The following is a 13,986-nucleotide window of genomic DNA, read 5'->3' as shown; positions in this document are numbered from 1 at the left end:
CTCTCTCTCTCTCTCTCTCTCTCTCTCTCTCTCTCTCTCTCTCTCTCACACACACACACACACACACACACACACACACACACACACACACACTAGCTTTTCATACCAGCATAGCCCAGTAAAGCAATAGAGAACTTGGAGCAGACTCTTATAGGCACAAGCAAGGCCTGAAGAACAAATGTTCAAAGGCCCTAACTCAGGAGTTTGGGGCTACAGATCACTCAGAAGACTCCAAACTTATTGTTGAGAAAGAATTTAGTCCCAATAAGGCAGTGCTGCATCCCCCAATCCCTCCCAAAACCAAAGCTGATCCAAGAAGAGTAAGGACTGGATGATCTTCGGAAGACCCTGTTACTTGTGGGAGGTGAAAATGAGGGTCTTTCATCTCAGGTTAAAGGAATACTGGCCAAGGAGGTCCCAGCTGAGAGCTGTACTCCCCAGAGAAACAAGTTTTCAGTGAGATGAAACCCCATGAGAGCACTGTTCAAGGTCATTTGTAGCCCCTTCTTCCCCCTCTTAGAACACATGTCCCACAGCCCTCAATGGGGGCTGTCCCCACTGTGACTCTCATCACCAGGCACAGGTAGAAGAGGGATAATCAGCTGAAGTACTGGGGAAAGGGTAGAGGGGCACTGGAAACAGGACAAGGGGAACTTTTGGCGGTTGTGAGGACACAAAGGCAATACTAGATTGAGGTAAGGCCTAACCCTAGCTCTAGCCCAAAGCCTGCCCTCATAGCCCAGGCCCAACAGTCTTAGGTGGTTCCTGGTCTGAGGGCTTCATTCTAATACAGTGCTAGGCATGCTACCAACTCCTGAAGCTCAACAATTGCGGCCTCCTCTACAGAGGTAGGAAGGAGAGGGAAGGGGATAAAATGAAATGCTGCAAGACTAAAGGCAAAGGGGGAGCAACTGAAAGCTCTTACCACCCAGAAAGAGGACTTTGCGAATGCGAAAGACAGTACCAGTAGGTCCTTGTGGCAGAGTAGAGACAACAAAGTGAATAATGCAAAGAGAATGAATGGCAGACAACAGAGCAGCCTCTTCAGGGTCCAGCCATACCCACCCAAGATGTGCCTTGCTTCCCAATCCCTTCTCCTTTGCCCTTATGCAAGAAGAGTAAGGACTAGATGACCTTTCGGAAAGACCTGTTCCTTGTAGGGGCTGAGAATGAGGTTCTTCCTTCTTAGGCCAAAGGAATACTAGCCATGGAGCCCTGAAACAGCAGGGCACTACTCAGAATCTCTTTGAGGAAACCAATTTCTGCATCCCATCCAGAACCATGGTGGAGGTAGGGAGCAGGACTTTCCCATTGTTCTGGGCTCCTAAATTCCCTACTTTTGCCTTCTCTCAGGTACCAACATCTTGAAGTTATGCATTTATTTGCATGTTTCCTGCCTTACAGAATTTTCTTGACTTAATCCTTTCCCTATTATACCTAGTGGCTTCTGTGGCCAAGCAGCCTCATTTGAGAAGGTTAATAATGGGCAAGCACATGAACACAAGTTTATGCCTCTGCAAGTGCTCTGACAAGTCTCAGAGGAATCATGCTACAATTTCTAAGGTCTGAGGATCACCCAGGTCAACAGTGGTAAGAATTTACTCCCTGCTTCTTCCCATATCCTTCTTGTCCTTCTCTCTCTACACTCTACTTAACTGTGTGGCTTTGGGCAAGTAATTTCAGCTCTCTGGGCCTCAGTTTTCCCCTATTTTAAATGAAGTACTTGGACTAGATAACCTCTCCACAGTCTCTTCTTCCTTTAACATTTTGGGTAAGGCAGTGTATTATAGCAGAAAGCGCATCAGAACTTGGAGTCAGCAGGCTTGAGTCTGATTCTCAGTTCTGAATATGGGCAACTCAATCATTTATCTGAGCCTGAGTTTTATGTTCCTCACAAGGTTTTTCAAATGCTATGTAAATATGACCTATCCTTGCAGTGGTGATTATGATGCTATGATCCTCTCTCCCTCTTCATCTTCTCCTCCAGTTTTACGTTCATGTCTAGGCTGGACATTTCCATCCCTGACCTCTGACCTGAAGCTTAAAGGTCCAGTCTCAGTTACCTGCTGTTCATTTCTTCCTGGATTTTAAACATATGTGATCAAGTGAAATGATCCATTTTCATTTCCAGCTTCCCTTTTTAACTGTCAGGAGTCTACCATTCTTCCAGCCCCCAGAATCAAATGCTTGCCCGTCATCTTAGATGCCTCTCTTTCTTCTCAGCTTCTACATCCAATTACTCACGAAGTTCATGGTCATACAGCTGGCTAAGTAGCACAGTTCATATTCGGACCTCAAGCTTCTAAGGGATCTTTCCATCCCACTGTGCTGCCTCTGCCCCTGAGTGTTGTCCCTATTGTTTCTCCTGCCCTAGAATGCCTATTTCAATCCTACCAAACCTCGAAGCCCTGTCTCCATAAAAGCTTCCCTGCCCACACTGATCTCTTTCTTTAAGCCCCAATAATATCGATAAGCTTGAACGTGCTATAGAAAACTAAGTTCATAAAATCATAAATTTAGAACTGGAAGGAATCTCAGGGCCCATCTAACCCAATCCCCCTCATTCTATGGATGAGAAAACTGCGGTCTGAAGGAGTGAGGAGCCTTGCTAAAGATCATGCAGCCAGTGAAGTCGCATAGGCCAGGTCCGATGCTCCCCTCACTGCATAAGAGCCTGTGGATCTCTCTTACCACCACTATTGTATCCCCAGGCACGTTGCTTTGCATTATATTAGGTGTTTAATACATGTCTGCCGAGCTGTTTTTTGAATTTTCTTTTCTCTTTCACAGCACTGAGCTTGGGATGTGGCTGTCCAAGAAGACATGTGCCTCTAAAGTAATGAGCAAATTTTCCCAGTGTATGACTTGCGTAATCAGCCTCATTACTTTATAGTTGGATCATGTAAGTGTTTGGTGAATCCTAAGAGACAAAGTGATAAAAATATCCTACAGAGGGACAGTCAGCACCCTACCATATGCTATAGCACTATTGGCACTGTCATTGAAGCCTCCATCCCAATGGTTTTAGGGGCAGCCCTACCTAAAGGCTGGTCCTTGCCCCCAAACTTTTGCCCACACCATTCCTGTGTCTCCTGTGATATCCTTCCCTTTCCACTCCATTTACCCATAATCTATCCTTCAAGAATGAAGTCAAGCCCCACCTTCCCCATAAAGCATTAGCCTCATTTGCCCACACCAGCCTCAAGTGTTTTTTTTTTCTTATTCATATGAACTGCAGCACTTATTGCTCACACAATTCATTTGGAATGCCTTATGACATTTCTTCACTGTCTATATTGAATTGTAATTAATTTTTTGTCTTCTAGTTAACTTTGCATATGCTTATATCTTATCTCTTCCACTAGATTCATTGTGGGCTCTTTGAAGACAGGGCACATGTGAGCAATATGACGCCCTGGAAAGCACTGAATCTGTAGTTCAAGGACCTGGCTTCAAATACCCACTCAGCTACTTATTATATGTGTGACCTTGGGCAAGTGACTTCATCTTTTTAGGATCAAGTTTCTTTGTCTGTACAATTAGGGGGTTTGAATTCAATAACCTTTGAGGTCCCTTATAGCTCTATATCTACATTCCTATTTACCATGGCCATGACATGATAGGGAAATGATGCTACTACCCTACTTCCAACAATATTGCCCTCTCCTAAGACTAACACCCAAACCCACTCTTCCTTCAGTCCTCAATTTTATCCAAACTCTGCTTCATCCTTACCCTATACTGAGAATTGAGTAGAAAGATATCTTCCTCTGATCAAACTGTCCCAGCCAGCTATCTCAGACTAGGTATACAAAGATACACACGTGATGGACAACGTCAAGACAGATGGATGCAGATGAGAATGGAAAAGTATGTTGGGAGCCTTGCTCCTGGGAATGGGAGGGGTGACATCTTTGAAGGGAGACAGTCCTAGTCTTGGATTCTGCCATACCAGGTAGAGGGTTGAGGCTGCAGCCCTGGGAAGATGGGGTCAGGAAATTCCCATCTGTGTTGTCCTCCCAAACCATACTGTCGAGCTCCAAGACTCTAATGTCACCTTCAGTCCTAAGTAGCAAAATCTCTGACCTACTTCCCCTCCCCACCATAGGACCCTCAATAATGATCCTATTGGCATGAGATTTTTGTGTGAAATCATCTCAGGATGGAGCTTTCTCCATTCCACATGGCCAAGTCAGCACCAACCAATAACAGCAGCTCTGGAGAAGAAGGAGGAAAGACAAAGATGATTTTAACTATTTACCTTCCAAGGCATACTTCATGTCCTGGGCAAATAGGTGCCACATCACCTCTGCACTGACCTTGCCCACATTCAGCTCCTGGGGGAACCTGGAGAATGGAAGGGGTTTCAAAGTTAGGGTGTGATACAAGGCCTGCTTGACTCTGTCATTGAGGGGCCTGGCCCAAAGGGGCCCTGAACTAGAAAGATCCAGGACAGGGAATGTACAAATTCAGTGGGAAAACTGGAGGTAGAGATAGAGGAAATCCAGGAGAATGGAAAGGAAAGAACCAAAGGAGGGAGGTAGAGAGGCCCAATTTGAAGAGAAGCAGTGTGGGGAGAGAGGAGATGCCGAGGCTCATGGGAAAGGAGACTTCTAAGGAAGAGGAAAAAAGGGCCTCAAGAAGAAGGGGTATGATACCCCAAGAAAAAGAAAGGAAGGGAGGTCCTAAGGGGAGACAGGGTTGAGTATGGTGAGTGCCATATTACTGAACACAGTCAACACAGGGTCACTGGGCCTCCATGGAGCACATCCAGAACATATAGCCCAAAAGGCCTCTCACCCCAGGGTAGCTGGTTCAGCCAAAAAAGGAAGGAGCACCCATGGCATCTCTGCACACGCCTCAAGCCCTAGTCAAGGCAGTTAACCAGACAGACACAGGGGATAGATGGACAGACAGATGGACAGGAAGAGGAGGCGGCACTGTAAACATACAGGGACAGAAAAGAGAGAGGCCATTAGACAGACAGAGTAGGGTTGAGTACAGCAGGGGTTTAGGGATGGGTGCTTGCTCACTGGTTCAGGACAGGTGTGTAGGCATTTTTATCTTCCTCGATGATGGACACAATGAGGGTGATGAGCTTGGGCCAGAAATCCAGATTCCGGATGCTGGGGCCTTGTTCCTCTGGAGGCAGTTCCTGTTTCTTGTTCCAGAAATCATAGCAATATTAAAAGTATCCCCAACATACACATATTCTACATCCTCTCCTCTACAAAGGAAAGCCTGCCTCCTCCTTGGCTAAAGGCTCTTCTTTTCTCCCCATAATCTAAACCCCTTCCTCTTCTGGCCCAGCCTCCTCCCAAGGGGCAGGGAACTCTCCTCTCCTATTGATCTACAACAGCTGCATCCTCAGAAGCTCCCTTCTGACTCTGCAGCACTGACCTCCCCTCCTCCATCCAAACCCAGTGTCTTCTTCCAGTACAAAAGTACTGACATCAGTGTGTATGCAGGAAGATCAGAAATTCAGGGAGTAAGTTGTGATTATTTAGATTGGTCTAGGGGCTCCTAGGATTTACAGTATGGAAATCCCCCCATTCCTCCAGATAAATGAGGTGGGGAAGAGACTAAGCCTGGCCCCAGACCCACAGCTGGCTCAGAACAAAGGAGGGCTAAATGTCCTTAAAGCAATATGGGCTTTGTGCTCCAACCCACAAGAAGTAATGACTGACTCCCTCCTGCTCCCTTCTATCAGCCAACCTTTGAGCCACAACTACCCCCACAGTACAGTTTGTCTCATGAAAGTGTCTCTATAGCTAGAGGGAAATCTTACTGCCCAGAAGACAACTGGGGGACCATTTGGATGCAAGAATAAGGCCTCTGTGAAAAGTTAGGCCTCGGTAACCTGAACGACAGGTTTGAAGAAAATAAGGGCAAGTCACCAATCAGACTTGATTGGTCAGAAAAGTATGGTAGTTAGGCAGTGATAACAGAAATAATAAATGCAAACCTATCATGGAAAACTTTAGAATGTTGGACAACATAGTAGGAGCTGGGTCCATCTGGCATCTCCAAATTTTGGGGGAAGAAACATGATAGTGCGAAAGACCTAGAATTGGAAGGGACTTCAGAAGTGATTGAGCCCAACCCACTCATTCACCAGATGAGAAAATTGAGGCCCAAGGAGGCTGAGTGATTAGCCCAAGGTCACAAGAAATTAGCAGAGATAAGATTGGAAACCAAGTCCTCAAACTCTACCCACAGAGCGTGTGTACTTTCCACTGTGCCATAAGGGAAAGAAAAGGAATGAAGTCAAGGCTGTCAACAAATGGTAAAAATATTCAGGGATGGGAGAAGTGACTGCTTACTAGACCCAGTGGAAATGTTTCCTGTAAACATATTTTATCCCAATAAGAGAAGTAAAGTGCTAGCATTGGCCCTGGAGTGCTGGACCTCGCCCTGATACAGGAAAGATCTTTGAGAGAACCACTACTTAGGTCCAAATGATTCCAGACCAATTATAGTCATTCATCTAGCAGAAGAAGAAAAGTCAAGAAAAGGACTTAACTCGATTTTAGGAGACATTATAAACAGTAGGTAGGAAAAGGATAAAAGCCATTGCTACCCAACTTTAAAAGGTGAAATGGTTTATAAGTGATACTTTGGGAATAGAGGTTCACTACAGGCCAGAACTCAGAAACTAGGCTGTCTGGCTGACAGGTAAAGAGTCTAGCCAGAGGCTAAGGGCATCTCTCCAAAAGAGAAAGCCCAAGGGAAGAGAATGGGGAGCCCACAAATAATGTTAAGTCAGGTATAAACAGAAAATTAATCAAGTCAAAGAAATCTCTGTTAAAAGCTGGAGTCAATGAAGAATTCTTCAATAACATCAAAGAGAAGGTCAATTGTTAACTGTTTAACAATCATAGTTCAAAGGATATGTTCATCTCAGTAATGAAAAAGAAAGAACAGAGAAACTAGTTGAATTCTCATAAGATTTCCAAACCACAAATCTCTTTTGAAAATATATTAGATCAAGTAGCAGTAACTGTTCAAGGTAGTTTCAAGCTAACTGTAAATAAATCATAGATCTTACATAGTACCTGTCTGAGAGTTTGGAAGGAACTGAAGGCTGAAATTACAAAACTATTAGCTCAAGTGCCTAGTTTGTCATTAAAAATATCACAGGATAGGGGAGGCCAGGTGCGTCAGCGAGTAAGAGCACCGGCCCCAGTGTAGGGATGACCTGGGGATCAAATCCGGGCTCAGATACTTACTTAGCACCACACCCAGAAATAACTGGCCATGTAACCTTGAGCAAGTTACTTAACCCCTATTGCTTTAAAAAAAAACGTCACAGGGCAATCAAACTGTGCATATCCTTTGATCCAGCAATACCACTACTAGGTCTGTATCCCAAAGAATGTGTTAAAAAATGGAAAACGACCCATATGTACAAAAATATTTATAGCAGCTCTTTTTGAGGGGGCAAAGAATTGGAAACTAAGGGAATGCCAATCAACTGGGGAATGGCTGAACAAGCTGTGGTATATGAATGTAATGGAATACTATTGTGCTATATAAGAAATGATGAGCAGGTGGGTTTCAGAAAGATCTGGAAAGACTTACATGAACTGATATTGAATGAAGTTAGCAGAACCAGGAGAACATCATACATAGTAACAGCAACGTTATGTGATAAACAACTATGACAGACTTAGTTCTTCTCAGCAATACAATGATCAAAAACAGTCCCAAAAGACTCATGATGGAAAATGCTATCCACATCCAGAGAAAGAACTATGTAATCTGAATGCAGATAGAAGTATACTATTTTCTCTTTCTCAAGGTGAAATGTTTTTTTCATGTTTTTTTTTCCCACAATATGACTAATGTAGAAATATGTTTAACACAACTGCACATGTATAACCTATATCAGCTTGTTTGTTATCTTGGGGAGGAGGGAGAGAAGGGAACAAGGAAGAAAAATTTAGAGCTCAAAATCTTACAAAAATGAATGTTGGAAACTATCTTTACATGTAATTGGAAAAAATAGAACACTATTTAAAAAAACAAACAAACCAAAAACGCAAATGGCCACAGCACCAGGGAAAAGACAGATCAATCACCAAAAAGAAAGACAGGGAACAAGAGTTGAAGGGGGAAGGGAAGGAGGTAGTGCCCAGGCCATCTCACTTCAGTCTGGTACTGGTGGCTGTACAGCTCATGACAGTTGTTGAAGATGTATTCATAGGTGGAGTTCAGACAGGCCTTCACGCAGTCCTTCACTACCTGGCTGGCACGTGGTGGACTCTGTAGCTCTTGTACCTATAATGGATCCAGAGGAACATGACCATAGAGTTAGACTCTGTATCATACCGGACCCTGCTAACCTGGGAGGTGGAGCTTCTTTCTTTCCTTCCAAGGTCAGTCTTAGGAAAAGCTTTCTTTCCACTATTCCCTTGCATGGCCATCCTTTTTCCTTAAATATCAGATTATGCCCTTGGATGGGGCTACTGGAGGATTACTCAACCCACTCTCATCTCCTTTAGCCCACAGAGTGTAGTGTTTCCACATAAAACAAGGTGTGAGGAGGGGAAGAATGAAAGAATAAGAAACTTCTCCTGAATCTGGGATTGGAGAGAGACCTACGCCTGACCAAGAATCTTTCCCTTTTATAACCAATTTCCCAACCTAGCCTTAGACACTCACCTTCATTCTGAAGAAGGTAATGCTGGTGAGAAGATCCACAGTGGATTTTAGGTCCTGAAGTCTTTCTGGGCTCCCAGCAGGAAAATTGTTCTATAATTATTATTGTGGAAACCAAATGCAGACAACAGTGAAAAAATTCAGCAAATAAGAAACATCCACCTAATAACTCCTGTCACCCTAGCTGAACCATCCCTAGATCCCATCTAACATGCTTCTCTCTGCCTGCCCCCTCCCTACCTCAAGGGTTCCAGAACCCAACACTTCTCTCAAAGAAAAGGGCTATGCACAATATGAAGTATGTTTTATGTATACAGATATATCCTTCTGATGTTAGAATAGGCTTTAACAGGAGATCAGGAAGCTGATCCTAGCTGTTGATAATGAGATTAGAAGGGACTTTTCATTGAAGCCTGATCTCACAAGCAAATTAACCTCCATTTTGGGAAAAATGCTTTTTAACTATAAAACTATAAAAACCAAAAATATAAAAAACTATAAAACATATAAAAGGCATCTCCAACTTTTGGGGGAAGAAACATGATAGTGCAAAAGACCTAGAATTGGAAGGGACTTCAGAAGTGATCGAGCCCAACCCACTCATTCAACAGATGAGAAAATTGAGGTCCAAGGAGGCTGAGTGATTTGCCCAAGGTCACACAGGCAATTAAGCATCAGAGATAAGATTTGAAACCAAGTCCTCAAACAACCTACATGGTTCAGGATACCAACAAAATACCATATTATGAACTTCCACTTATCCATGCAAATGGAAAGGGAAAAGGCATGCAGATCATTCAAACCTCACTTCCCTTTGACTTTACAAGGCAATTTTTGCACTTACATTTAAATGTGGGTGTGTCTGCTTTTCTTAGAATTCGCTACATTTTAAGGAAAGTAGTGAAGCCCTTATTGTTCAGATCAAGGGGACCTGGGAAAACAGCTTGGGTTCACCATTCTCCTTCTTGCTCAGGCTCTGATTTGTTATGGGGGCAAACACCATGCGTGCAAACCTCCAACCTGAGCCAAGCTTCCCCTTCTTTCTCTGAAGTTTATGTGATACAGGGATTCTGTATTTATTTCCGTCTTAATTTTTCAGTGGATGGGAAGGAGAAAAAAGCCAAATGTTTAAAAACTGAAAAAATAATAATTTAAAAAACAAATGGGGGGCCTGGCATAGGTTTCATTTGGGCAGGGGATATAGGGGGGAGAAAGAGAAGGAAGGGGTGGAGCCTTTAAATTAAGGACTTAAAATCTGGCAGCTGAATGTTAGGGATGACCTGCTCACAGGATTAACCAAAGCACAGGGCAAGAGCCAGGACTGGGGCAGCTGAACACATACACACAGCGTCACCATCTGTGGCTATCAGTGGCCCTGGCCATGCAGGTCTATGCGGCTCTGTAAGAAGGGTGAATGGTCAGCATATTTATAGCCCTCACAACGACCTGCAAGGTAGGTGTTACTGTTATCCCCATTCTGCAGATAAGGAAACTGAGGCTTAGAGAGGACAAATGATGTATTCACGATGTCACAGCCAGTAAGTATATGAAAAGGATTTGAGGACTCCAAATCCAGCACTGTATCTACTTGTACCACCCAGCAGCCTCCTGACCCCTCAAACCATCAGAGCCACCTCCAGGTATGGTCTATCACTATTTCAGGGGTGGGGAACCTGAGGCCTCAAGGTCACATGTGGCCCTCTAGGTGCTCAAGGGTGGCCCTTTGCCTCAATCCAAACTTCACAGAACAAATCCCTTTAATAAGAGGATTTGTTCTGTAAAACTGGGACTCAGTACAAAGACTACACCCAATAATCCTATTTACTATCCCCTTTATTATATGTTACTAGCAGGCCAGGCTGGGATTCTTCGCTCACCCGGTATGTGGAGAGGTCGATTCGCAAAGAATTATGCAGCTGGTCCAGCAGTTTCACAAATCTCTCTTTCTGTGAAAAGAGAAGAAACATTGGTAGTTGTGACTACCTAGTCTTGAGCCCTCAGGAACAAAATGGTGCGAGGGAAGAGAAGAAGAAGGAGCCTGATGCCCTTTTCTGGTCCTGACTTCTGACAAAGGAACAATGATGCAAGTTTAGGAACAGGCTCTTCAAGATCCCCTAGATTTTTCTTTGAGGCACTTAAGCAGCCCTGTGGAGCCTTATCCTGTTCTTCCTGGGGAAACTGAGGTACAGTGGGTAGACAGGGCTTCTTGTACATGATACAGATTTAGGAACAGAAGCCTGGTGTTGCAGCCAGGCCAAGGTGCATGGCATCCCTAATCCTTCAGAGACAGCTCAATTCAGTTCCTCAGTTAATGAGAAAGGAAACTCAAACTGCATGTTGTGAAACCAGTTTCAAATCAACTGGGCCTCTGAGATCCACTGAGAGAACAGCTGATTTCTCATCCTGGCCTCTGCTGTTCCCTGCACAAAACATTCCACCTTCCAACATTGGGCATTCTCACTGACTCCTCTGTACTTGGAATTCTCTCCTTCCTCACCTATGCCCTTTAGTTTCCTTGGGTCCCTCCAAGAACCAGCCCAGATACCATCTCCTGTAAGAGTCCTTCCTCATGCCCCTTAAGGCTAGTGCAACGATCTGCAACGATCACTGTTTATATCTTGTCTATACACAAAAGCTTGAATGTGGTCTCTCCCACTACGCTGGGAGTTCCTTGAGAGCACGGACTGTTTTTTGCCTTTGTTCACATCCTTGGTGCCTAGCAAAGTACCTGGCAAACAGGAAAAGGCACTTAGTAAATGTTTGTTGAATTGACTTGGCTTGACTACAGCACCACAAGGGTTACTATGATAACACTACAATGAGTTTCACTGGGGAGCTCATGCAATCAGGAGGCTGCTGCTTAGTGAGTTATGGGTTAGTAAGGGAGTCAGTGCTCTGGAAACCATTCCTGGGAGGAATCAAAAAATCTCTGAGTGGAAGGCACTTCAGAAGCCATCAACACTAATCAATACCTGACCAAGAAATTGGTCTACAACATTCTCAACAAATGATTATCTATGTTTTCTTTAAAGACTTTGGATGAGGATGCTATTGCTTTGGGTGATGATATTTTAAGAAGATGAGCTGATATATTTAAAGGCTTCTCTTTCAACCTTGCTCCATGTTTCTTAGTTTATATCTTTCTTATTGTGTTTTCTCAAATAATTTATGCTCAGATTTCAGCAGTTTTCTTTTCTGAAAAAAGTAACCCAAATGTAGAAGTATGAGCTACTCCTTTTTCTTCTCTTTTTTGTTATTGCAAATATCTACACCTAAGATGAGCCCTATCTATGTGGTTTTTACAGCTATAAGCAGACATCACCACTCAATGGGTGACAGTGACCTGACTTCCAGACATAGCACATTAGGAGAAAATAAACAACTTCTAAGGGATTGTCTTTGCAAGAACAAACTTAATAAATGATGGAAAACATTACACCTGTGCATGTGTATACATATACTCACCCCAAAGTTAGAGGCTGCAAAGCGGTCAGAGGCAGAGACATTGGTGGAGGCTGTGGTATGAGCATAGTAGGCATTGATGTTGGCAAGCAGGGTGCTCATCACTGCTGGTACACCAGGACACATGTACTTGGAGGACAGACATGCAAAGTGCCTGAGAAAACACAGTCCTTGTAGTTATAACAGTAGTGTGCTTCCTACAGCAAATTACAGGATACTCTAAAAAGGTCCCCCACAATCATCTCAGGGTCACCTTCCTCACTCAGGCCAATGGCTTTGCATGATGCTACTTTCTCTAAGGTGGCTCCTCTGGGCAATACTGAATCAGCTGCCTGACAAGTCTTTCTCCTATCTCTAACCACAAGAAGAAATTCTTGTTAGAGGAACTTTAGATAACCTAATCAGTAGATGCTTTCTCCTTTTCTACAGATCAATTCCTTAACGACATATTTAGGGTAGAAGGTAGGGTGGCCTTACACATTCATGCAAACTTGCACATACACACACATCCTTCCCTTTCTCTTCTGGGTCTTGGAGGCAGCAACATATACACGTGCCCTTCTTTTACCCTCCGGGAGTCATGGTGGCAATGACACATACCACCTCTACTCCTCAGGATCCAGGGCAATAAAGCGCATCCTCCATCTCTCCTCTCCCAGGAGGGTAGTAACATGTAACAGTACCATATTCAGGCCCTGGGAATAGTCACAGATATATACCCCTCTTCCCTTTCCAACCTAAGGAAAATGGTAAATATGACTGTGAAAGGAAGACTGAGCCAGAGGCTGGCAGTGCTGGGTGGTCTCAGCTGTGAGCTGCTCCCATTTACTAAGGGGCAATCTAATTTGTCAGGATGACTTCATTAGCATTCAAGTGATCAGCACCCCTTCCCCTAGAGTTCCTCCTGAGCCTCACGTCATAGCCTGGTATATTGATTCAATGCCATAGCGCATGGCAAACTCATCCACAATTTCTTGGGCTGTCTCATCAAAATAAACCTTCCATGCATCATCCCCTTTGGCCTCAGGGATCCGGACTCCTCCACTGCCCTGGATGTCTGTGAGATGATGGAACAGGTTCTGCAAGAGACAAAGGCAAGTGAAGAATCCCATCTCCTTGACCTCCCTGTTACTTGTGACACTGTTGACCAGCCTTTCTTCCTGAGCATCTTCTAAACATAGCACTTCTGGTTCTCCTCTTACCTGTGTGACTGATTCTTCTTAGTTTCCTTTGCTGGATCATTATCTTCCTCCTACCTATAAAATATGAGTACTCTCCAGACTCTTGTTTTGGATGAACGGGGTCTTCTCTCTCTATAATCTCTCTCTTGGTGATTTCATTAGCTCCCATGGGTTCAATTATGATCTCTATGTATATGACTTCATCATAAGCAGCCCTCTTCTCTCTCCTGAATGCCAATCCTGAATTGCCAAGTACCTGTTAGACATCACCAACTAAATGCTCTATAAACATCTCAAACTCAACTTGTCCCATATGGAACTCCTCTTTCCCTTCAAAACTTAACTGTACTCCAAACCTCCCTAATTCTGTCAAAAGTACCTTCTATCTGCATCCTTCCGGCTGCCCAGGTTTGCCACAGAGTCATCCTTGACTTTTCCCTTCTCTCTCCATTTCCTATAATTTGGAAACTCTTATGGATTCTCTATCTCCCCACAATTTCTCACATCCCTCCCCTCTCTCCACTTACACAACTTCTGGTCCATATCCTTACTATCTCTTCACCTATATCATTACAATAGTATCTTAACCAATATCACTGCTTCCAATCTCTCGTTTCTCCAGTTCATCTAGCTGCTAAATTAATAGCTCTAAAATATAGATCTGAGCACTCACCATGCTCTC

General features: G+C 43.9%; 2 protein-coding genes across 7 annotated transcripts in view; both read right to left on the bottom strand.

Moving 5' to 3' along the window:
- Positions 1-13,986, bottom strand: part of UNC13B (unc-13 homolog B) — a 341,071-nt gene that overhangs the window by 15,698 nt on the left and 311,387 nt on the right. For 3 of the 6 annotated variants that reach the window (XM_069088739.1, XM_069088747.1, XM_069088727.1), the window contains 7 exons: positions 13,039-13,202; positions 12,127-12,277; positions 10,539-10,607; positions 8,665-8,754; positions 8,149-8,280; positions 5,034-5,161; positions 4,262-4,347 (listed from right to left, as the gene is read on the bottom strand). In XM_069088739.1, coding sequence (XP_068944840.1) covers positions 4,262-4,347; positions 5,034-5,161; positions 8,149-8,280; positions 8,665-8,754; positions 10,539-10,607; positions 12,127-12,277; positions 13,039-13,202 — 820 coding nt within the window. The remainder of the gene's footprint in view (positions 1-4,261; positions 4,348-5,033; positions 5,162-8,148; positions 8,281-8,664; positions 8,755-10,538; positions 10,608-12,126; positions 12,278-13,038; positions 13,203-13,986) is intronic. The other 3 variants (XM_069088763.1, XM_069088755.1, XM_069088734.1) reach the window with 1 other exon arrangement.
- RUSC2 (RUN and SH3 domain containing 2) overlaps positions 1-13,986 on the bottom strand; it is a 445,432-nt gene that overhangs the window by 303,999 nt on the left and 127,447 nt on the right. The gene's annotated exons all lie outside the window — the stretch shown is intronic.

This window comes from Petaurus breviceps, unplaced genomic scaffold (assembly GCF_028583685.1).
Source record: "Petaurus breviceps papuanus isolate PSGF00001 unplaced genomic scaffold, PetGlider_PUasm1.0 120, whole genome shotgun sequence".
Lineage (NCBI taxonomy): Eukaryota > Metazoa > Chordata > Mammalia > Diprotodontia > Petauridae > Petaurus > Petaurus breviceps.
This window is presented reverse-complemented; position numbering and strand designations above follow the sequence as displayed.